This window comes from Dermacentor albipictus, chromosome 7, assembly GCF_038994185.2.
Source record: "Dermacentor albipictus isolate Rhodes 1998 colony chromosome 7, USDA_Dalb.pri_finalv2, whole genome shotgun sequence".
Classification (NCBI taxonomy): Eukaryota; Metazoa; Arthropoda; class Arachnida; order Ixodida; family Ixodidae; genus Dermacentor; species Dermacentor albipictus.
This window is the reverse complement of record NC_091827.1, coordinates 803,935-829,562: the sequence shown is the minus strand read 5'-3', so window position 1 is coordinate 829,562 and position 25,628 is coordinate 803,935. Positions and strand designations below refer to the sequence as shown.

The 25,628-nt window shown below is 49.2% G+C and overlaps 1 protein-coding gene across 4 annotated transcripts in view; it reads left to right on the top strand.

Moving 5' to 3' along the window:
* The first annotated feature begins 1,547 nt into the window (after window positions 1-1,547).
* Window positions 1,548-25,628, top strand: part of LOC135918024 (uncharacterized) — a 474,504-nt gene continuing 450,423 nt past the window's right edge. For 2 of the 4 annotated variants that reach the window (XM_065451696.2, XM_065451695.2), the window contains exon 1: window positions 1,548-2,128. In XM_065451696.2, coding sequence (XP_065307768.2) covers window positions 1,982-2,128 — 147 coding nt within the window. In that variant the 5' untranslated portion in view covers window positions 1,548-1,981. The remainder of the gene's footprint in view (window positions 2,129-25,628) is intronic. The other 2 variants (XM_070521484.1, XM_065451694.2) reach the window with 1 other exon arrangement.

Genomic DNA, 25,628 nt, shown 5'->3' with positions numbered 1-25,628 from the left:
ATAATAAGTGGTTTTGGCACGTAAAACCCCATAATTTAATTTTTTCGAACATTTTTTAACCGTTGGTTCTCGGCGATTGTCATAATTCTAAGTTGAGAAAGATTTCATATCATTCGAAACTAATATTGTGTAAGCAACGGTATATTTGAAGCAAATTTCTAAAATGTTTGTCTTTTGTTTGTATGTAGGCCATGGATTTACACTGTATTTGCTTTTTTCTGTTCTTTTGTTCCCACTTCTTCCGAAGTAATGCCGAAATCGGAGCTGTGTGTAACTAAATAAATATGAATTTGACTACGGTGACACAATTTCATGTTCTGTCATGAGGACTGGTAGATACGTTCTAATTTTAAAAAGGTGACATATAGAATACGGGCCATTAACGCGCGTTTCCTAAGCACTGACAGTGCAGGGTCGCAAATTCTCTCAACGCATGTGCAAGTCGCCCTGGAAACTTTAGAGGTTAATAATGTGCTGTATAGTAGCTGACACTGTCGCTTTATCTTGTGAGATGGCATTAATTGCAATCATTCTGCAAACGAAGCTTCCATTATTATAAAGAAAGAAAAGCAGAGCAGTATCGCTGCGCCTGAGTGCATAAGTTTTAAGCAGCATGGCATCTTGTCACCCACTGTACTAGCAATTGTTCAAAGAAACAGGGTTCGTCTCACGTCGCCGCACTGTCATTCTTCGGTTTTGCTGGCCGAGAACGAGAAGTAATCACCGTCGCCTGTCGCCCCACATTCTTGTCAGACGGAGCGCCATATGCAACAGCTGCGTCGCACTAGGGAGGGACCTCACATGCGTATTTAGACTGCTTGGGCTGAAATTTCAGACGTGCGTATCTCGGGACACAGTCGCGTTACTAAAATTGTACAAAATAGAATAGTCACCAAATCGCACTGCCCCTGAGTTTTCAGTATAAACATATATGCTAACTTCAGTAAATAGAAAGTTAATTATCGAATTTAATTAAATACTGACATTACGACGACAATGAGCCTCACAGTTTGCGACCGCCTGGCCGCATAACCTAGGTACAAAAATGGCTTCTGTGTACTCCTCTTCGCATATTTTTTTTATCTCGGATAGTCGAACTTTGGACACCATGTATGTATATTGACACGTGTACTTGTCTTTATCGGGCGACACGTTTCACCGCCTAACATATGTTATCGCACAGCGCAGGACGCGCCTGCATGTATAGGAAGTTTCTGGAATGTTATCGATGGTTCCATGCGCTGTCTGTGACCGAACCTTGTGTAATCTTATTGCATGTGTGCGCGACGCGAATAATGTAGAACTTTGTGGAAGACACGCGGGTCCCAGCGATTAGTCTGGAACGTTCGACGATTGATGTATAAAAGCCGACGCGCTTGACCCGTTGATAAGATTTTCGACGATCACCGACCGTGTTCGCCGCCATCGCTGTGCTATAATTGTAGCCTGTTGTGTGGGCACAGGTTCGCCCAATAAAAGTTAGTTTTGTCGTTCACAGTATTGCTACTGTGTTCTTCAACGTCACCACCACGTGACAATATTATATAGTACCGGAGCACTTCGGCACCAGTTTTATGCCTGCACAGAGAAAGAAGTTGACGTTCATGTGTGTCTAGGTTTTTCGGGCTGTGGCTGCATTGTGTTAGTGGCCTTTTTCCAGATGCCGTGCCCACGTTGCTGAGACGAACACGCGTGTTACATTTGGTGGACGTGCTGGGTAGTCCCTTTCCTCGTCCTGGAGCTCCGCAGCCGTACTTCACCACCTCCCGCTGCAATGACTGAGGACGCCACTACCTCTCGAGCCGTACCCACCCCGGCGCCTGCCATGTGTGTTGGTGTGTTTCGTCAGCGTGACTCTCCGACATTCGGTGGTATTGACGATCGCGATGTGGAAGACTGGCTGTCCGAGTATGAACGCTGTTGCGCTCATAACAAGTGGATGACGCTGCCAAGCTGACTCACGTCAACTTTTGCCTGACTGATGTGGCCAGCTTATGGTTTAACAATCATGAAGCCGATTTTACGATCTGGTCGCTTTTCAAGGAACCCCTTACTTCGTTCTTCGGTCGGCCAGCCGTGCGCAAGCTTCGCGCTGAACACCGCCTGCGTGGCCGACCTCAACAAAATGGTGAGACTTTCACTAGCTACATTGAAGGCGTTATGGACCTCTGCAGGCGGGTGAATGCTTTAATGGCGGAAACCGAGAAAATAAGGTGCATCCTCAAAGGCATAGACGACGATGCCTTCCATAATTAGTTAATTAATTAGTGTTTTATGGCGCAAGGGCTACAACGGCCAAAGAGCGCCAGCAACAATGTTTAGTAGCGCGGTAGAATGTTATAAACATGTCAGCGGGTATAATGGGTTGCAATGCCTGTGATGTACTGCGGTGGCTGTAAAGTCCTAGGAATTAAAAAAACGTAAGGCTTGCATTTCTTGGCAGAATTTAAGATGATTATGTAGGATTTCGGGTAGCGTAGGCAAGATGAGCTTAAAAGCGGTAAGATATATTCGTCAAAAAGTTCACATCATTAAGATAACTTAACAGCCGGTCGATGAGGGAACATCGGCTCAGCCGATAGGAGAAATGCAGGATGCATAGGTAAATTGGTGCGGTAAAGTTCAGGAAAGTATTTTTTTGGCGTGGCTTCCATGCCAGGGCATTGTATAAGAACACGGATGACTGTGAGTTGATTTCCACATCTAATGCAGACCGGTGGATCAGTACCGGTTAGCAAGTATGAGTGCGTTGCATGTGTGTGTGTCCTATCCTCAGTCTCGACATTATTACTTCCTCCTGTCTATGCCGGTGTACAGGTGTTTGGGTAATGTAGGGTTGGATGATGTGAAGTTTGTTATTATTTTCTGTGTCCCAAGCTTCTTGCCATGTGTGACGCAGTATTCCTCGAACGACAGGTTTTATATCTGTATATGGAACATAACTTATGTCTATTTGGGGCCTTAGACCTGCTAAAGCCGCATTTGCGTCTGCCGCTTGATTACCAGGTATACTAGTATGGCCAGGTACCCAGCAGATTATAATATGTAGCCCTCTCTTGTAGGCTAAGGATAAGCTGCTGATGAGTGTTTATCACCGGATTCTTTCTTTGTTTTTCTAGGTATATCGACCGGACCACACTTAAGGCATCTGTTTATATTAATTATCGATTGATTGATCTATTTTATTGTTATTTCTTTAAGTGCGAGGAGTATAGCATGAGCTTCAGCAGTGAAGATACTTGTGTATTTATTTAATCTTAAATGGGCGACAAAATCTGGACCAATTGCAGCACATCATGTTGTCTCAGCAGTTTTTGAAGCATCAGTGTAAAATTCTGGACACTTTTACTTTGTAGTGATAAGTGTTGTTTTACAGCTTCTTGAGGTGCATGGTTTTTGTTTGTTCCTGTGAACGAGAAGTCACAATGTATGGTGACTGATTCCCATGGTGCTACTAACTCGTTAGTGTTTTGCAGGTGAACGTCCGACAGCAATATGTTGTTTTCTTGACATAGCGACAGTGCTTTCAGTGGAAATGGCTTTGCTAATCTTGGCCGCTTTGCAAAGAGGGTTTGCGTTTCTGTGCTCTTCAACATTTTGTAACACGGGTGTTCTCGGTTGGAACTAATCTTAAGTGCGTACATAAAACTACAATACTTACGTTGTCGGTCTAGGTTCCACTGATTAGCTTCTACGCGCAAACTTGGAACAGGGCTAGTGCGCAATGCACCTACGGCTAGTCGCATGCCAAGGTTATGTACAGGATCCAGAATTTTTAAAACAGAATGTGAAGCTGATTGGTAAACGATGTTCCCGTAATCGATACGTGTTCTAATTAAACTGTTATAGAGCGAGAGCAAGCATTTCTTGTCAGTTCCCCACGACTGGTGCGAAAGAATTTTGAGGATGTTCATAGTTTTTAAGCATTTCATTTTTATGTTTTTTATATGTTGCACAAACGAGAGCTTATCATCCAATATAACGTCAAGAAATTTCTGCCCCTTTTTTACACTAAGCGCATACCCGTTCATCGTAATATTCGGTTCAGGATGTATGCCTCTTTTCCGAGAAAATAACACGCATGTCGTCTTTTCTTCATTAAACCGAAAGCCATTCTTGTCAGCCCATTTTGAAAGCCTGTTCACTCCCAGCTGAATCTGCCTCTCGCATATGGACAGATTGCATGATTTAAAACTTATCTGTATATCATCTACATATAGACTGAGTAGGATATAAATGGTGCGAGTGTTTTTTGTAGTGTGTTCATTTTAACTAAGAATAGTGTGCAGCTAAGCACTCCTCCTTGTGGTACACCGTTTTCTTGCACAAAGACTCTCGACACTGCAGTTTCCACCCTTACTCTGTACTTTCGTTCGAAAAGGTAGCTTTTTATTATGTTAAACATGTTGCCTGACACGCCATACGACACGAGGTCTTGCAATATGCCATACCTCCAGGTAGTGTCATAAGCTTTTTCGAGATCAAAAAATACTGATAGACAGTATTGTTTATGAACAAATGCTTCTCGTATATAACTCTCAAGTAGGACTAGGCTATCTGTTGTGCACCTTCCTGGTCTAAAACTGGCTTGGCGGGGATCCAGAATTCCATTGTATTCCAAAAAGTAGATGCCTTCCATATGCTGGTAGCCAAGAACCCTCGGACAATCACCCAATTAATCGAACTGTCCCAAGTTTTGATGAGCTGCGTAACGAGCGCCTTTCCACGCGTCGTACTACTATGCAATCCGCGGAAATTTCAGCCTTGCAAACCACACGTACTAGAGCTGAATATTCCATTCTGCTGATGCAAATTCGCCAGTACATCCGCGAGTAAGTGGCCCGCCAGCTCTCCCTTGTGGCACCTGTTTCCGAGACACCTAGCGCATTGGGCAACCCGCTCCGTCGTGTCATTCAGACGCAAGTCGCCGAGGCACTACCAACCCCTGCGGCACCAGCGCACGTTACAGCGCCTCTCACGTACGATGAAGCCGTGAATCGCTCGTATGCGCGACCCCCGCCAGCAGCCCATTCACCAGCTTCTACTCGCCGCCACATACCGTACGCCCGGTTCACGTACCAGCGTACCCACTTCTCGGACACTCTCGCAACCCATGGCGTACTCCGGATTGTTGCCCGTCGCTGTCGCCGCCGTTGTTACGACTTTGCACCGCTGCACCACTATTACGACTTTGTGGTGGTCCCGTAGCGCTCGTAACCCGTTTCGTGACAGAGCGTTGGTAGCGAAGACTCCGAGTCAGGCGTCGGTGAGAATAACAAAAGGGATTTTATACACTATATACAGGTCATTATACAGGACAGGATCGGATCGGCACTGGGGCCGAGAGCTCACAGCAAACGCGACTGTTCCCTCACGGCGACGTCCGGCGAAAACGCGTGACACATCTCACCCCAGTCGAGCGCGGCACTCTGCTCCCGGTGGGTCGGCGGATCCGGTTTTCGAGGCGGCCGCCTCGCAGCTTTATAATCCCCGAGAACCATTGTCACTCAAACGGCCCAATAGAAAGCCAGCACTCGACGGTCGTCCGAGAGGTCCAACCAGCGACCGCGCTGGCCACCCGGTTCAAAGTTCGCGCGCGCGGTGACCTCCAGGCAAAAGGAGGTGCGGCGCCGGGCTGTCTGGCACTTGGTGACACGTTAGAACATGTTGCCCGCCGATGCTTCTCCGCAGGACACCGCTGCCTGACGGCTCAGCATCTTGACTTGTCAAGGGAGAATTTCGGCGCTCGCAGGATAAATTCTGCATCTTGCAGATTCGGAATCCGGGCTGGTGGTAATGGCACAACACCGTGTGTGTTCGTCGCGTCGCGCCGCCTTCAGTTCACGTCGGTCGCCTCGCCGCCGCTGTGGCTCTATCCGCTGTGGCTCTATCACTGATTCAAGTGACTTTTTTACGCCGTCTGAAGATTGTGCCCGTCGCCGGAACCTCGTACTTACGTTTGCCGTCTTCGAACTTGCTGATGGTTGCGGCGCAGTTTACGCGTACAATCCCTTTCCCTGCCATTCAACTTTATTACACGGCGAATGCCTCGGCCATCTGGACACTTTTTATGCCATTTTCCCATACCAGGCATCTTCTGATGTGGCACTACTGCCTCTTGATGCAGTCACTTCTCCCACCGCACCCTCCGAACGTGACCAAGTCATCCTGTCGCGCAGCATAGATAATGCCCTCACTCAAGCTCAGCGCAGCGAAGTCGTTCAACTACTTGAACGTCTCGTGCGTCATTTGACCTCGACCAACCTTCCTTGAGGTGCACGTCTGCGGTTAATCTCCGTTTTGACACTGGTGACCATGCTCTACTGCGCCAGCGTCCCTACCGGGTGTCACCGACCCAAAGCCACGTTCAGTGGCGTAGCAACAGTGGGGGCCGGGGGGCCGTGAGCCCCGGGTGCAAGGGGCCTGTGGCGGGGGGGGGGGGTGTCATATACGTTTGAAGACACCCCTCTTGGCGCCGGCTTGATTGGGCACAAATGGCAAAGAATGCTCCGGTATTCAGTAGGCCAAGCTCATGTACCCGATGTGTTGCGCCGCAGAATTGTCGGCTGCAGCTCTATCAACACCCCACGAAATAACTGCACAAATGTGCGGGCTAAAAAATAAAATTCGCAAAATGGTCGCTAAGCTACTCGCCTTAGAGGAACGTTTCATGTGGGGTGCGCTCGTGCCTTGCGGTCATGCTGGAAGCAAGCGTCGGTAAACATAGTCAGGCGTTGAGGCTCTTGGGTCCCTCTTCCGTTCAGAACGCGCAGCGAAGACGAACCAAGACAGCAGCAATTGCGCGTTCAACGAGCGTGCCCGGCGCTCGCGTTTACGGCGAAGCGTTCGTTGAGAGCGACGTTCCATAAGTGTGGCCGTCAAAAGTCACGAATGGGATTCTCTGGATCTTCTTCGGACTCGGTACCTGGAGTTCCTGGAATTTATCGGCAAATGGAACTTCTTTGAGTCCCTCCCTAATGTTACTGTTATCTTTCGCTTGTTCCTCACGATCTGCGTGTCAGTTGCATAATGCAAAAATAACTTTTCCAAGTTAAAGCTGATGAAGACGTCTCTGCGCTCCACCATAAGTGATGAAATGCTGTCCAAGTTGGCGATACTGACCACATAAAAAGAACACGGAAAAAATTTAAACTTTACTACTGTAATTAATGAGTTTTCAGAAGCGAAGTGTCAGAAAAAGAATTTCTGAAGGAAATGTCCTTACCGGTCATTACTTTAATGCGAAAGGCTCGATGTCCCACGATGGTTTGTGCATCGGCAATATGTGTACAATGTTCTATTCATAAATTTACATGGTTGTATTAATTTTTATCAGTTTCGCGGTGTTGAATAAAAGAACTTTCTTTTAGTCCTAGCTAACCGTTTCTTTATCATTTTGTTGTTGTGTGACTTCATGTCACAAGTACAGTGTCTGTCAGCTACACGGAATTTTACAAAAAAAAGGTTAATTTTGTAATAATATTTCCCGATATTCTATGACGTTATGTGTCTTTGTGATTACTAGGAACTCAGTAGCATGAAAAATATGGCAGATAAGTTATGACCATATCCTTAATAATCCCTTAATTAGTAGTTATAGGGGAAGCACTTCAATTCGAAAATTGAGGACTCAGTCATATTATTAACTCAAGCAAAACTTCTTAGACAAAATCGTTTTGGGTGCTACAGCCTGCAGTACTTTCGCACTGCGGGCGGCGCCCAGTATGGCAGCAGCGATATAAATATGAAATAGTGGACCAGTGACGTTGATCCTCTCCATTGCGAGTGCAGACCAACAGTAGTGCAAGCTTTCGCTGGCACGGGCTTCATCGCGGCCTTTCCTTTATTTTTATGCGAAGCATATTACGAGAGCTCAACCCAGCTCCTCAGGCGCGGCGGTGTCGCCTTCAATACCACGTGACACCGTGACGTCACGACAGAGGAGAAACGGGGCTCCAACTCGCGCCGTCGCTCGCGGCGTCGCGGCGGTATTGGCCTCGAGCTCCACCACTGGAAAAGCTGGCGCCACCGTCGGCGTGACGTGCTAGGAGGGATCACGTGGACATAGCGGCCGCGTCGGCTGCTTCGGGCGCGCCGAAGCGAGCTGAAAACGAGTTTAAATTCCCTCGTACGCTACGGTTTTCATTTAGTGGCGAAATTTTCCCGCTTCGAGTGTCTCCTTTACAACGCTTGAAAGCACTACAATAGGTAGTGGCTGCCTTTGAAGGCGCGCAACATGGTAGGCTACTGCTTGGTGCCGCAGGGCCGGACGCACGTGACGGAGTCCGGTGTCGGCCTTATTCACACGTAGCCGCAGGACAAGAAGCTGTGTGAAGCTTGGCTCGCGAAACATAAAACCGGCAGTCATCGGCTACAACTCGGGTATGCAGCAAGCACAGACGCGAGGAAGATTTCTGCTACGGCGCCCGGTCTGCGATGTTCTCAAAACGCGCACTGAGACGCTCGCCTGAGTCCGCTGCCCGACTAATGTCATGAAGGTTTGGTCTATGAACTTGTCGATACTATAGAGACTGCCAAGTTCAGTGGAGTGGAAAGGCAGCGGTGAGAAGCACATTTAAAGAATGCATAGCATATAGTCATGTTTGTGTTATGAATTAATGCACTGGATTACAAAAAAGGAGCAGCGGGAAATTGTACGCTGAGAACGCCGATAAACATACAGTGCGACGCAACTCGAAAAATAGTATTGAAAGGTCAAAGAATTTAGAAGAAAAAAAAAGATTGCATCGTCGCGACGGCACATCACAGTCCCCGCAGGCGTCGAAGTCTCTACAATGAAATTATTTTTGAACAGCTCTGATAGCGCCCACGCAACAATGGTTGCCTGTATACTGTCAAATGCTCATATTCTGCGGCCTAAAGCTCATGGCACGGTGCGAAAACGCGCGCGTGGAGAAAGCGAAACAGTGCGCGGACAAGCATGCAGACGCGCAGTCGGTCGCTGCGAATCTGCGCGATCGCTGCATTGAGGCTTCATTCTATTACGCTCCATTTAGTTATACAAACACTATAAGAACATATTTCACATAGTTTGCTCTCGGCGTTTACCTACCTTTCACGCAAGAAGCCGGTTCGGGAGACTCCATCGCGGCGACCGCGCGCAGTGGCGTTCACTGTACGTATTCGGTAAAGAGATAGCGGCTGTAAACGATTGTGTGCTTTCAGCTTGCCCAAGATTATTATTTAGACAGTAAGAAACTTCTCTCGTTTCGAAAGTACTTACAGAAATGTCCGGGAGAGCTCGCGCGTGGTGTTTTCAGCGAGCGCTGACAGCAAAACCTATGAGGAGCGCGTCACGTGATCCCTCATACTACGGCATCGAGGCGCTTCCGATAGAGGGCGACTCCGTAACTCCTCGCCGCCAATATATAAGCAGCTGCGCTTGCCTCTGCTAGACAGTCACGAGGTGAGATACCTCCTGGAGACAGAGCTGCTCGTTGGAATGAGAAGCGAAGGTTGCGGCGTGCTACAGAGACTGATTTTCTAGGTGGCTTTGGCTCAACTCTTGCAAGATGGGCTGGGTGGGAATCGAACCAGGGTCTCCGGAGTGTGAGACGGAGACGCTACCACTGAGCCACGAGCACGATGCTTCAAAGCGGTACAAAAGCGCCTCTAGTGAATGCGGTGTTGCCTTAGAAACGAGCTGTTTCTAAGGCTCAGGCGTGCGTCGCTTGCTCAGGCGCACATTTCGATGCCGCGCCGAACGCTGCGTTGCTCGACGCTAACCGCGTCCAATGCGGGGCGCGTAGTCGCTGCGCCGTAGCCCATTGTCTTACACCCCTTGGCGGGTCGACGGGAACGCTGTCGCGTTCCACTCTTGAAGGCGAAGCAGAGTAACGCATGAGTTGTTTCTTCGTCTAGCCGAACCAAATATAGCCAAGCAACAGCAGTTCACCAGGCTAAACAGTGGTTCAACAACTAAAATAAAGGCTAGTATGCTTCGCATCCTGGGCTTAACCTTAGGTAAGCCACAGCCATTTTTTATGGTGACGCCAAGAATCGACGCGAAGCGTGCTCTATTCTGTTCCCAATCTTGTGGTGGTACCGCAGCTCGGATAATCACGTTTGTCCGTATAGCGGCAACTAAAAAACAAGGCTTTATTGATCAGAATGAATAGAACTCGTAATTGTCATAGCATTGGCGCCCGCGCCGTAGGGAGGCAGGTGGCGTTTTCTAATAGGGTGGGGAGATGAGCATCACTGACACACAACTTAATTTTCGTTTTCGTTCAGGGCTGCCCACAGCCAAAATACTGTGAGCCATAGTCCCCAGGATGATTTTTTCAAAGCTGTTGTTGGGCAAGATATGAATGCCGGGCTTCAATTTTGCAAATGCAATATTGCCGCTAAAATTGGTAATTAAAACTTTATAAAGATATTTTTGTTACTTGTGACGTGAGCCATTTTTTCCACGATGCTACATTTGTATTGGCTGCCAAGCCTTACAGTCTGACAGAAAATGTGCACATGCGCTTATCACAAGTTATCAGTGCAGCACCCTGTGTTATTTGGCGCAGAAAAAACAGCGTGTATACCTGCTGCATTCGCCATCTCTGTGAAAGAAAGCGAAGGAGAGGAGGACCCGGGGGACGTGCGCGGTATCCAAGGCGGCTGTAGTGGTGCTGAAACCCGGAAATTGTCGATATCCTCGCCTTCCTCGACTACAACCGGGGGGGGGGGGGGGGTGACAGAAGACCTATGGGCCCCGGGTGCCAGACGACCTAGCCTCGCCACTGGAGGTTATCGGCGACCACGTCGACGATATGCTGAAACGTGGCTTGATTTAAAAATCCCACAGTACCTGGGCTTCTCTGGTCGTGTTGGTGCGTAAAAATAATGGTTCGATCAGGTTTTGCATCGATTACCGCCGGCTAAACAAGATTACACGCAAGGATGTCTATCCGCTACCGCGTATTGACGACGCCCTGGATTGCCCTCAGGGAGCCGAATACAGTAGCTGGATCTGCTCTCCGGCTACTGGCAAGTGCCCATGGCTGAATCCGACCGCCCAAAAACGGCTTTTGTCACTCCTAATGGCTTATATGAATTTAATGTGATGCCTTTCGGCCTTTGCAACGCGCCTGCAACTTTTGAGAGGATGATGAACTCTATTCTCAGAGGATTCAAATGGCAGACCTGTCTGTGCTACTTAGACGATGTAGTAGTATATTCTGCAGATCTTTCCTCTCGCATCGCTCACCTTGAACAAGTTCCTGAGTGTCTCACGTACTGCCGCAGGATTACAGCTTAACTTGAAAAAAATGCAATTTTGGCGCCCGTAAACTTACGATCTTATGCCACGTAGTCTCGAAAGAAGGCATCTTACCGGATCCTGCGAAGCTTCGTGCGGTTGCCCACTACCCCAAGCCCTGCACTATAAAGGAGCTCCGTAGCTTCATCGGCTTGTGCTCGTATTTCCGGCGTTTCATCCGCAATTTCGCCTCCTTGACGCAGCTTCTTGCCGACAGTACTGACCTCTCGACTTGGAATCCCGAGTGCGATGAGTCATTTACAACGCTTTGCCGACTCTTCACATTCCCTCCAATACTGCGTCACTCTGATCCTACCGCACCTACTTAAATCCACACGGACGCCAGTGGTGTAGGATTTGGTGCCCTACTTGTCCAACGCAAGCGTGGCTTTGACGAGTGTGTTGTGGCATATGCCAGCCGTATACCGACAAAGGCAGAGTCAAATTACTCCATAGCGGAAAAGGACTGCTTGGCCATTGTTTGGGCAATCGGTAAATTCGTACTTACCTTTACGATCGTCAGTTTGACGTCACCGACCACCATGCCCCGTGTTGGTTATCGTCGTTGAAAGATCCCACTTGGCGCCTCGCTCGCTAAGCTTTACGCCTTCAAAAACATGATAGCCGTGTCATTTATCGCTGAGGAAGTAAACACTCGGGCGCCCTCTCCGGTTCGCCCGTATACCTTCTGAACCTCAACAACTTCCACCTGCGATTCGTCATTACCATCACCGACATGCCGGTCGAACAGCGCAAAGATCCCTGGATCGCTTCGCTGCTCGACCATATGTCTCGGTCTTCGCCTGACTCACCTTTACGCACCCTTCGTCGTCAAGCTCCACTTTGCCGTTCGCGAAGGCTTGTTGTACCGTCGCAATTACTTAAGCCGATGGCTGCAGGTGGCTCCTTGTGATTACTCGTCATTTGCGCTCGGACATTTGCAGCGTTTTCCATGATGATCCCCAATGTGGCCAAGCTGGCACATTGAGGACGTACTCCCGTCTTCGCCTACGGTACTAGTAGCGCGGCTTGTATTGCTACGTTCGCCAGTATGTTAGGTCATGCCCTACGTCAGCGCCGCAAGACACCTGCTCACAGCATCGCCGGTCCTCTACAGCCATTGCCTTGTCCTGCCCGACCGTACTACCGCGTTAGAGTCGATATTTTTGGTCCCTTTGCGAACACTCCTGACGGCAACCGGTGGGTCGCCGTTGACCACCTCACACAGTATGCTGAAACATTGGCGCTGCCAACCGCCACCGCTAAAGACGTTGCTTACTTCCTTCTTTATCACGTCATTATGCGACACCACGTTAATTGCTAAGCGACCGTATCCGCGTGTTTCTCTCAAACGTCATTGAAGCCCTCTCAAAGAAATGTCAGATTGTACATCGCACCGCCTCAGCCTGCCATCCTCAAACTAACGGCATGACGGAACGTTTCAATCGTACCCTTGCCGACATGCTGGCCATGTACGTGTCCGAGGATCACACGAATTGGGACTGGGTACTTTTATTCATTACCTACGCTGATAACTCTGCCAACCAAGACACCACTGGTTTCTCGCCTTTCTTTCTTCTCTATGGACGTGAACCATCATACTGCGTAGACACAATTCTGCCATACCGACCTGATGTTTCTCAAGCGAAACCTATTTCTGAATCGGCTGCTTATGCAGAAGAATGCCGTCAACTGGCGCGTTCGTTTACCACGCAAGACCGGTGTCGTCGAAAATCTCGCCATGACGCCTCTGCATCAGCTGCGCACTATTCCCCCGGAACGCTGGTTTAACTATGGGTTCCGTCCACCTCTCTCTCTCTCTCTCTCTCTCTCTCTCTCTCTCTATATATATATATATATATATATATATATATATATATATATATATATATATATATATATATATATATATAGAGAGAGAGAGAGAGAGAGAGAGAGAGATGATAATGGCAATGAAATTGTTTTTCATCCACTTTCATTGCCATTAACTTATCATTTCTTTAATTACTAAGCACAAGTAATTTTCCCTATGTTCTTGGCGCCTTTGTTTGTTGGCTTCTCATGATATACAGGGTGCTTCATCCCGGCCACGGCGGCCGCATTTCGATGGCGGCGAAATGCGAAAACACCCGTGTACTTAGATTTAGGTGCACATTAAGGAACCCCAGGTGGTCCAAGTTATTTCAGAGTCCCGCCACTACGGTGGCCCTCATAATCCGATCACGGTGTTGACACGTACGTAGAACCCCATAATTTAATTTTACTGAATTTCAAAATCTCAGCGGTTTGTTTTTTATGATGCTGACAAGGCTTGACGAAACCTGTGAAGTGGGTGGTATGAGAAACTGGCATAAAAGTTCGGAATGAAATAACTTTCTTATATGATAAATTGCTGAAATCTAGTTAGCCCAAGTTAAAATCAAACACCAGCTCAGTCCCATATATATATATATATATATATATATATATATATATATATATATATATATATATATATATATATATATATATATATTTTATAGTACGCTTCTAGATGAGCTCGGCGTTGTCGTAGAACCCGGTAGTGTATTTCGAATTTCTAGTAGGTACAGCGGGGCGTGGCACTTGCGGAGGCGACGGACGTTTGCTTGCATGCTCGAGTAAGAGCGGGTGAAAGAGGAAATGTGGGGACTTTTGCTCCTTGAAATTACGACTCTGCCTAGGTACTATGGAGTTTTTTGGCGCGCGTGGTAGGCGCTTGTCCCTAGGCGTGCCCGCAGAAGTCGCAGGGCCCAGTAGTGCTGAACTTAGCATCGCAAGTTGGCGGCTCGACGCAGTTAAATTTATTCATGTTTTCACTAATGAAAACAATGTGTCATTATTTCTCATTATTGGCGGCGCCTCCAGGACACCAAGCTAGAACCCAGACTGGTCCGTGGGTTGGGGCTCGCAGAGGCCCGCGCGTGCCAGGGGAGTATAAGATTTTTTATGCCAATTTTTTATGCGAACGCCCCCTGGCACGCTTCGGCCTCCGCGGCCCCAACACACGGGCCGCCCTACTTCCAGCTTTGATCCCCCCGCTACCGCTTGGGTGCCCCGGAGATCCTGCGCCGCCTGCTTTAATATAACCTCAGGTGCTCTCCTGAGGCCTCCGTTTGACGGTTACATGTGCCCTCCTGGAGCAGTGCTTGTAAAAATCCGATCTATCGGCGAGACGAAAAAACCGACCCGCGACTTATACAACACCAGTCAGAACACTGCCCCTTCAGACACAGCGATCACCAATCGGCGTCCGCGCCCGCTGCCTTACCGCGCGGGCAGCCAGCGGCGGATCGTATAAGCTAACTGGACCGCACTTCGCAATGCCGGCATGTCTAGGGGACAAACGAATACAACGCGCGCTAAGAAACCTCCTCCGTCACGTGCCTAGGCAGAGTCACATATTCAAGGAGCAAAGGCCCCCAAATTTTCTCTCTCGCGCCCGCTCTTACTCGCGCTTGCGCAGAAACGTCGAGCGCCGTCAAAAGCGCCACGCCACGCTGTACCTGCTATGCAACCCGCTAGGGGCCGTCATACTTTGGGCTGAGCTTTGTAGAAAGGCCGGGAGTAGAGGAAGGAAGGCGCAGCCATAGCATGCGTTCAAGGTGAATACGATGGAAAGGACAGGCTTGCGTCATGACCATGTTTCTGGGTGGCCTAGTCTTGCGCGGTAAGTGAGCGTGCGATCTGACATTTTTCGGCATAAGTGGCGGCTTCAGGCAGAGTCGTAGATTGGGTAGCGTCGGGGCGATACAAAAGAATCGTGTCCATAAACGAGGAAGGTTCGCGACTATAAAGAAGAAACAAAGGAGAGAATCCCGTGGTAGGCTGAGTGGCGCTATTGTAAGCATGCGTAACAAAGGGAAGGATGCGATCTCAGTGCGGTCAGCAGAAACGTACATGGCGAGTATGTCGCCTAGAGTACGATTAAAGCGTTCAGTCATACCATTGGTCTGTGGATGATAGGCGCTTGTAGTTCTATGGACAATGTTGCATTCGCGAAGGACGGCTTCTACAGCTTCGGAGAGGAATGAACGACCACGGTCACTCAGTAGCTCGCGAGGCGCACCGTGTCAAAGAACGAGGTTGCGAAGGATGAACAACCCGACTTCACGTGCTGTGGCCGGCGGGAGTACTGAAGTTTCGGCGTAGTGCGTGAGGTGGTCCACGACGACGATTTACCAGCGGTTGCCATCTGGGGAGTACGGTAGAGGGCCGTACAAATCAGTGCCGATAGGGTCGAAAGGCCGGGAAGGACAAGGTAATGGTTGGAGCGGCCCTGTTATCTTGTGAGGTTGGCTCTTGCGGCGTTGGCACTTGGAGCACGAGTGGACGTACTGCCGAACGAAGCGGTACATTGCTCGCCAGTAGTATCGAAGCTGGAGGCGTGCATACGTCATTAGTTACCGGCATGGGGGCGTTGCGGATCCGCATGAAAAGAGGCACAGATATCGGGACGTAGAAGGCGAGTAATCACTAGCAACCATTTACGGCCATCCGGTAGGTAGTTGCGCCGGTACAGGAGCCCTTCGCGGATGGCAAAGTGGCAAGCAGTGCGCCGAAGCGAGCGGTCGGTTGTGCGTGGTGACGGTTGAGATAAATACTCTAGAAGAGGCATGTCGGCGAATGTGAGAGACGAAGAATCGTAGCTGGAGACAGACGGAGCACCATACTCATCGGGGAGTGGCGAGCGCGAAAGAGCGTCGGCATCCGAATGCTTACGCTCTGACCGGTAGACAACACGGATGTCGTAGTCATGTAGACGAAGCGCCTAACGAGCCAGGTGACCAGATGGGTCTATTAATGACGACCACCATCACAAGGCGTGGTGATAAGTCACGACGTCGAATGGACGGCCATATAAGTAAGGTCGAAATTTGGTGATTGCTCAAACGATTGCATTTTTCGGTGACCGAATAATTCCTTCCCGCTTTGGTGAGAGTGCGGCTGGCGTAAGAGACGGCGTACTCTTCCAAGTCAGACTTACGCTGGGTAAGAATAGCGCGGAGGCCTACTCCACTAGCGTCCGTGTGGATTTCTGTAGGAGCGTCCGGGTCAAAGTGGCGTAGGATAGGTGGAGATATCAGAAGATGGCGTCATGTGGTGAGGGCATCTTCGAAAGCCCTAGACCATGCCGAGATGCCTTGGCTGTTGGCAAGCATCTGCGTTAAGGGGGCGATTATGGACGCAAAATTACGCACGAATCGGCGAAAGTAGGAACACAGGCCTATAAAGCCACGGAGTTCTTTCAGCGTAGACTGCCTGGGGAACTCGGCGACGGCGCGAAGCTTTGCATGGTCGGGTAGGACATCGTCCTTGCTGACAACATGGCCTAATATGGTAAGCCGGCGGGCGGCAAAGCGAAACTTTTTCAAATTGAGCTGCAGTGCAGCGTCTGAAAGGCAAGTGGGGACGCTTGCGAGTGCGAGGCTGGTCAGATGGGAGCCAAAGTCCTTCGAAAAGGCTACGACGTCGCCCAGGTAGCAAAGACCCGTGTGCCATTTGAGGCCTCTAAGAATGGTGCCAATGAGACGTTCGGAGGGGCAGGCGCATTACAAAGCGCGAATGGCATCACGTTAAACTCGTATAGACCGTCTGGGCTTACAAATGCAGTCTTGGGATGGTCAATTTCATTCGTGGGGACCTGCCAGTACGAAGATCGAAGGTCCAAAGAGGAAAAAAACTCTGCTCCTTGCAAGCAGTCGAGAGCGTCGTCGATTCTGATCAAGGGATAAACGTCTTTTCACGTGATCTTGTTAAGGCGCCTATAATCAACGCAATATGTGGTGTTACCGTCGTTTTTCTTCACCGGCCTATACATTAACCATGAAATAAGGTGGCTGGGGAAGAAAACCGATTCGCTACATAAATGGCGCTGCACGAGTTTTCGACTGCGATAAGTGCAAAACGGAGGAGGGGGTTTTTGCGAGAGGTGAAGGCTTCGGAGAGCGCAAACAGGGCGGTGGAAGAGGGAGCATAGCCGCAAGGAAGTGGCCCAAACAACAAAAGACAAAGAAGGTATGTCAGTGTCCGCGGCGACGATCACTCGAGAAGGTGGCTTGTCAGACGAGGCGTCACAGGTCGGCGACAACTCAAGTTCGGCACGCTCACAGTCAACAACGGCGTGGTTAGTAGCAAGAAAGTCCCAACCCAAAATAACATCGCGCGAACATGGTGAAAAAACTACAAATTCGAATATGTACAAAATGTCCAGAATGACAAGGCGAGCTGTGCATGCCACTGAAGGTTGAATGTAGTGCGCGGTTGCGGTACGGAAGGAGACGTCGGAAAGCGGAATCGTTATCCTTTTTTAACTTGCGGCACAGTTCTTCATTAAGAACACACACAGCGGCTCCAGTATCGAGGAGTGCTTGCGCAGAAACACCTTCGATATTCACGGTGATTTCGTTCGCAGGTGGAAATCGAGGCCTTGAAGTGGTCGACACGAGTGCAGTTCTTGTCTCCCGAACTGCGATGGCTAGTTTTCCGCTTGAACGGGTGGGGGGCGACGAAGCATAGGGGAAACTGAACGGCGACGTGGTGAGGACGACCGACGTGTGTCGTGGCCACGTCGATTCGGTGAGCAGGCGTCCATCGTTGAGTGGGAGCAGGTCGGGTGCGGTGGCCCAGGACGTGAGTAGCCTTGATTTGCTGCGCCAGTACAGAAGTCCCGACGACGACAGAAACGTGTGGCATGGCCAGGTAGACAACAGAAATTGCAGATAAGCCTGTTGTCCGGGGTGCGCCAAGGATTAGGGAACGGCGGTGCGGGACGGCGGAAAGGTGGCGGGTTCGGGCGGACAGGCGCGCGCACAGCGTAGAAGGTATTCGCTGGTCTTCCAGGATCCGTGCCGAGTGGCATCGCTGCTGACTGCCTGCGTGCGACTTCAGCATAGGTCAGAGGGGCGGAAACAGGCGGATGCTGGTAGGAGGTTGGAATTGCTTCAGAAATGTGCTCTTCTATGGCTTGCCGTAGCGTCGGAGCAAGCGGCTGCGCGGAGTCCAGGACGCAGGGAGCAAGGGACGCTTGTCGGGCCACTTCTTCTCGGAAAAACTGCCGTATTTGCTGCATTAACGTTGTGGTATCAGTAGAAACGGCGCCTACAGTTAATGCTGAGATGTTGGCCGCGTCAGAGCTCGGGAGGCGGGTAGAAATGCGCTGTTTCCGCAACTCGTCGTAGCTCTGGCAGTACTGAACGAGGTCCATGACACTTTGTAGTTTTTTGGCAGTGAGCATTTGGAACGCGTCGTCCTCGATTCCCTTCGTGATGTGTCTGATTTTATCATCTTCGGACATAGCAGGGTTGATGCGACGGCAGAGGTCGACAATATCCTCAATGTAGGACGTGAAGTTCTCGCCGGATTGCAGGGCGCGACCGCACAAGCGCTGTTCTACGCGGAGCTTACGAACAGCGGGTCAGCCAGAGACTTCCGCGAAGCTCATTTTAAAGGGCAACCAGTTGGCAATGTGAGCTTCGTGGTTGTGGAACCGCAGCTGAGCCACACCCGTCAGGTAAAAGTTGTCGTTGCTGAGCTTGTCGGAGTGTTTCCAATTCGTTCTCGCCAATTGTGCTGCGTACTCCTCTGCTTTCGTTGTAATTGTCACGTTGATCTTGTTGCTCTTGTCACGTTGGCGCTGCCGTTCCTCGATCATCATCAGCATTTTTTCATTATTTAACCTAGGTAGGACATTAGGCAGGATAGTAGCAACAGCTTGGCGGCGCAACCCACCGCCCCGTTCCAAAACGCCCGCCCGCCCGCCCGCCTGCCCATCATCCCACTTATCATCATCCGTCATCCCACTTATTCTGGGCGCTTACCCGCTCATCCAGTCCTCGACGTTGTGCTCGCCGGTCCCATTGGAAATAGCAGGGTCTCGCTGTCGCAGTACTCCGGAGCAGGCGACCACAGGTGGTGCGGTAGCACCTTGCTGAGGCACATCGGTAGGCAATGCCGGGGCTGGGGGTAGGCTCCGGGCACGGAGTTCCAGGGTGGAAAATGGAAGCAGCATGCTCCACCAATTGATGGTGCACGTTTAGATGCGCTCGGTGTTTTATATTAGTGCACAGCTAGGGACAAGCAACGGCCGAGCGGAACGAGCGCGAGCACCAACAACAACAACCCCGTATTCTTCGTCTTTCGCTGGCGCCCGGATTAGCCACTACAATATATATATATATATATATATATATATACATATATATATATATATATATATATATATATATATATATATATATATATATATATATATATATATATATATATATATATATATATTGTGACTATGGGAGCAGATTTCAGTTCAAGCTTTTTTTACTGAAATTGGAAAATTAAAGAAACGAAAGCATCAAGGGGGGCGGGGGGTTACAATTTCACATCTAAGAAAAACGCGGACTTTATATAAATTATATATTGTACATTCCTTTATGAGATACCATAATTCTGCATATAGCACTTTTGCAAAACTTCGAACGAATCAGAACAAAACAGGTACAGCTAAAGTGCACATGAATAAGTTATGTGCGTTCACTCTTAGCTAGTCTAGTTTGCAGAACTGCGATATCTGTTCTTATTGATATGTAAGCTTGATGCGTCATGTTGGCAAGTTGTCAATTTTCGTCAAATATTTATGTTTATGTGCCGAAGTGAAAATTCTGCTCTAAATTGTGGGTAAGATTTTATATTGCTGCGAGATTCCTTAAGTGTCAGTAAAAAGAAAGATATGCAGGTCCCACGCACTGTGGGAACCGATGTAAGCGAAACTTTCCGTGCTGGATGCTTTGACGATAATTAGCGGTGACGTCGATGGCTAAAGCTTAATTTCTTCAACGTTTAGGCTAACACAAGAGTGGTGTGTTGATGTTAAACGTTACCTTGCGTGCACCACTGCTGTTTGTCTGCGTAGTACACAGAACACACAGGGAGACTTGTTTGCTTGAGGCGTTGTTGTGCAGCATATTTTATAGCCTCTGAGAGGGTTAAGCGTTGTTATTTACTCCTATGGCACGTCGCGTTGTGGCAGAACTATTAAACTTGTATTATGGGGCTGTACATGCAAAACCATACCTGGATTATGAGGCAAGCCGTAGTGGCGGACTCCGGATTAATTTTGACGCCGTGATCTTTAAGGTGTCCCAACATCCAAGTGCACGTGCGTTTTCTATTTCGCTCCCGTCGAAATGCGGCTGCCGCGATTGGGATCAAATCCACAACCTCTAGCAATACCATAGCCGCAAAGCTAACGCGGAGGCCACAGAAGTGTTGATTTGACGGTCGACCGTATCCATAGCGTCTCCTAGACCCTGCGGTGCGCTTTAATTAATGCGGCTCTGCGTCTGCACGCCCTGCGTAAGTTGCCCGCTTGACATGTTTGCACGGCGTCTATGTTTTCAGAAATAGCAGCAACGTACTGTGCCGTACCTTGAACTTAGTTATCCTGTTTCTCCGCAACCGCTGTCGTATAGTAGTGGGGTTTCCTTGCCTTCTGACGTCACTTCCTGCACCTCTTATATGAGAACTGCCTCTCCTCCTCCCTCGCCTCCTTCTCTCTACATATCTGCGTCCCCTCTGGCCTCGCACTTTAGTAGAAAGGGAAGCGCTGCAGTTTCTGCAATGCTTCTGAGGGGAGTCATGGATAATTACAGCTGTCAAGCGGCTAACCTTGCGACGGCCAGGGAGCTCCAGAGGGCATTGTGCACATTCGACGCGGTGGGGTGAAAACGAGTTCCTCCCGTCGCCTTTCCTCTCCTGCTCGCGCATGTCGTCTATGTACACGCTCTGAACCACCCCTCGACGCGGTGTGCGCGACAGCAGCCCACACACAGCAGCAGCAGTGGCAAAGCCGAAGGAAGAGGCTTCGCTATAATATTTCTCCATTTTTCGCATCCACTTGAACAGGGATGGCGTGTGGTAAAGCTTCGTCTTAAAGGGCCCCTAAACAACCTCTGGCAGTGTTTTGCACATTTTAAGCAAATGCACACATTGAGTAGAGAATGGCGTGACCTCTATCTCTGGTGAATGCGGCAGCGCGAAGCGACGTGGGAACGCCACAGATTCGAAGCCAATCCAGTGCTCCTCCTGCACGGAGCTCCTCCTGGCCTGGTTGCTCCAGCTGACGTGACCAGGGGCAAACGCTGCTCGCGATAGATGGATGTTATGAGCGTTCCGTTTGGAACAGGGCGGTAAGTTGCGCCACCAAGATCTTGCTATTGTACTGCCCAATGTCCTACCTAGGTTAAACAATAAAAAAGAAGAAAAGGACACTATGAACTACCACACCCAAATTTTCTGATCCCCTATTGCGAACTGTGCTTTTATACGTTTCCGTTTTTTGTCGTTTCCCTACTTTTCTTCCACCAATCGCCACTTACGATGGATGGATGGATGGATGGATGGATGGATGGACGGACGGACGGACGGACGGACGGACGGGCGGACGGGCGGGCGCTTTGGAACGGGGCGGTGGGTTGCGCCGCCAAGCTGTTGCTACTATCCAGTCTAATGTCCTACCTAGGTTAAATAATGAAAAAAATGATGATGATGATCGAGGAACGGCAGCGCCAACGTGACAAGAGCAACAAGATCAACGTGACAATTACAACGAGAGCAGAGGAGTACGCAGCACAATTGGCGAGAACGAACTGGAAACACTCCAGCGACTCTCTGAACGGAACCCTGAGTACAGCTAGGACGTGGCATATCCTGAAAGCGCTCATCGATCCGACTAAAACCAAGGCAGAGAATAACAAAGCAATATACCGGCTAATCCACCAATTCGAGGGAACCGAAGAGGAGCTCTTAGACAAAGTGCGTGTCAAATGCTTCGGGGACACGAACCCGGTGGCATATACGGGGGATTATCAGGGAAAAGAAAATCCAAGCTTAGATATACCCATCACTCGTGAAGAGGTCTATGCAGCAATCAGAAGCACAACTAGAAACACGGCAACGGGTGCGGACAAAATTAACAACGCACTCATCCGCGATCTCAGTGACGAGCTAGTCGCAGAAGTAACCGACTTCCTCTATAAGCACTGGGCAGCGGAGACCATCCTCGAGGATTGGAAACATGCAGAGGTAGTTATGATACCAAAACCGGGCAAAAAGCTACAAATCGAAAACCTAAGACCCATCTCTCTCACATCATGCCTTGGCAAGTTGTACCAGAGAGTGGTCACGATAAGGCTTCAACAATACATAGAGGATCACGAATTATACCCCCACATTAAGTTCGGATTCAAGGCGAAGCTGTCGACCCAAGAAGTACTATTACAGATCAAGGGAGAAGTCTTAAGCAACGTTCCCAGGAACGGAGAGAACGTGATAATGGCATTGGACAATAAAGGAGCCTTTGACAACGTGAGCCACGAAGCCATCCTAGAGGGTCTGGACGACCTAAACTGCGGCAGGAGGCTTTTCGGCTACGTCAAAGCATTCCTCTCCAACAGAACAGCTACGATAGGGCTAGGAGAACTCCGCTCGGAGAAGTTCCATACCCCAACAAAGGAACCCCCAGGGATGGGTCATTTCACCAACGCTATTTAACATAGCAATGATCGGCCCAGCGAAACAACTCAAAGAGGTCGAGGGCATACACCATGCCATGTACGCCGACGACATAACCATTTGGACCCACATGGGATCACTCAAAGAAAAAGAAGACGACAAGAGGCTGCGACCTGCGTAGAGAACTACGTGAGGGCAAGAGGGCTAGCCTGCTCCACCGAGAAATCTGAGCTACTCAGAGTCTGGAGAGGGAAACAGAATCACACGGTCCCGACTAGCGACGAGCGCAAGCTTGGCGTCTACCCCGAGGAAAAACTAATACCGGAGAAAACGCTCATAAGAATTTTGGGCATGTGGATACAATCGAATCAACGCTGCTCACACATCCTCGCTCTACTCAAGACATCAACTCTACAAGTCGCTCGCATGATAACGCGCATCTCCCACAGACGCTCAGGCATGCGAGAGGAAGACACGCTAAGCTGGTTAGTAGCCTGGTGATCAGCCGGTTTACCTACAGTCCCCTATACTACAACCCAATCAAGAGCGAGGTTCAGCAACTAGACGCGATCATACGCAAGGCATACAAAACCGCGCTCCACCTACCACAATGCTCATCCACGGAGAAGCTCTTGGCACTAGGACTTCATAACACTTTCGAAGAATTCAGAGAGGCACAACATGTTGCTCAGCTGCGCAGACTACAACAGACTCCGTCTGGCAGGGAACTTCTGCAGAAGTTGGGATGCAGCGAAAAGATGCAAGAAACCCAAAGAACCGCGACTATACCGGACAAAATACGAAACAGAATCAGGGTGGCTCCCATTCCCAAGAACATGGACCCCAACCTACACGAAGAACGCAGGAAGGCGAGAGCCGAATACATCCAAAAGTCGCTAGCTTCCCAGGCAACAACGGTATACGTGGACGCAGCCACCTACACCAGAAGGGCGAGACAGACCATCCCCAACGCAGTAGCCGCGGTGATAAACTCGGACATGCGAGAAATCGTCAGCGCATCTCTACGGGACTGCACGGTAGTCTATAGTTCTATAGTCGGTAGTCGGTAGTCGGTAGTTCTATAGAGATTTATACAGTACCCGTGGCACCCACGACGATAATGAAAGAGAGAATAGTCTAGAGAAGTTTGAAATCCCACAAGTAACGGCGGAAGAAGTAAAGAAAGCATTAGGAGCAATGCAAAGGGGGAAGGCAGCTGGGGAGGATCAGGTAACAGCATATTTGTTGAAGGATGGTGGGCAGATTGTTCTAGAGAAACTGGCCACCCTGTATACGCAATGCCTCATGACTTCGAGCGTACCGGAATCTTGGAAAAACGCTAACATAATCCTAATCCATAAGAAAGGGGCCGCCAAAGACTTGAAAAATTATAGACCGATCAGCTTACTGTCCGTCGCCTACAAAATATTTACTAAGGTAATTGCAAATAGAATCAGGAACACCTTAGACTTCCGTCAACCAAAGGACCAGGCAGGATTCCGTAAAGGCTACTCAACAATAGACCATATTCACACTATCAATCAGGTGATAGCAAAATGTGCGGAATATAACCAACCTTTATATATAGCTTTCATTGATTACGAGAAAACGTTTGATTCAGTTGAAACCTCAGCAGTCATGGAGGCATTGCGGAATCGGGGTGTAGACGAGCCGTATGTAAAAATACTGAAAGATATCTATAGCGGCTCCACTGCCACCGTAGTCCTCCAAAAAGAAAGCAACAAAATCCCAATAAAGAAAGGCGTCAGGCAGGGAGATACGATCTCTCTAATGCTATTCACAGCGTGCTTACAGGAGGTATTCAGAGACCTGGATTGGGAAGAATTGGGGATAAGAATTAATGGAGAATACCTTAGTAACTTGCGATTCGCTGGTGATATTGCCTTGCTTAGTAACTCAGGGCACCAACTGCAATGCATGCTCACTGACCTGGAGAGGCAAAGCCGAAGGGTGGGTCTAAAAATTAATCTGTAGAAAACTAAAGTAATGTTTAACAGTCTCGGAAGAGAACGGCAGTTTACGATAGGTAGTGAGGCTCTGGAAGTGGTAAGGGAATACATCTACTTAGGACAGGTAGTGACTGCGGATCCGGATCATGAGACTGAAATAATCAGAAGAATAAGAATGGGCTGGGGTGCGTTTGGCAGGCATTCTCAGATCATGAACAGCAGATTGCCATTATCCCTCAAGAGAAAAGTTTATAACAGCTGTGTCTTACCAGTACTCACGTACGGGGCAGAAACCTGGAGGCTTACGAAAAGGGTTCTACTTAAATTGAGGACGACGCAACGAGCTATGGAAAGAAGAATGGTAGGTTTAACGTTAAGGGATAAGAAAAGGGCAGATTGGACGAGGGAACGAACGCGAGTTAGTGATATCTTAGTTGAAATCAAGAAAAAGAAATGGGCGTGGGCAGGACACGTAATGAGGAGGGAAGATAACCTATGGTCATTAAGAGTTACGGAATGGATTCCAAGGGAAGGGAAGCGTAGCAGAGGGCGGCAGAAAGTTAGGCGGGCGGATGAGATTAAGAAGTTTGCAGGGACAACATGGCCACAATTAGCACATAACCGGAGTAGTTGGAAAAGTATGGGAAAGGCCTTTGCCCTGCAGTGGGCGTAACCAGGCTCATGATGATGATGATGATGATGAATTATTCAATTAAGTATGCTTGGATTCCGTTGCACTGGAAGCTCGCGAAAGTAATATTGATGCTTAAGAAACAAGAAGGAAGGTATGTATTGGACAACATTAGGCCCATTGCGCTTACATCAAACGTAGTAAAATTCATTGAGAGGCTTCTTCACCG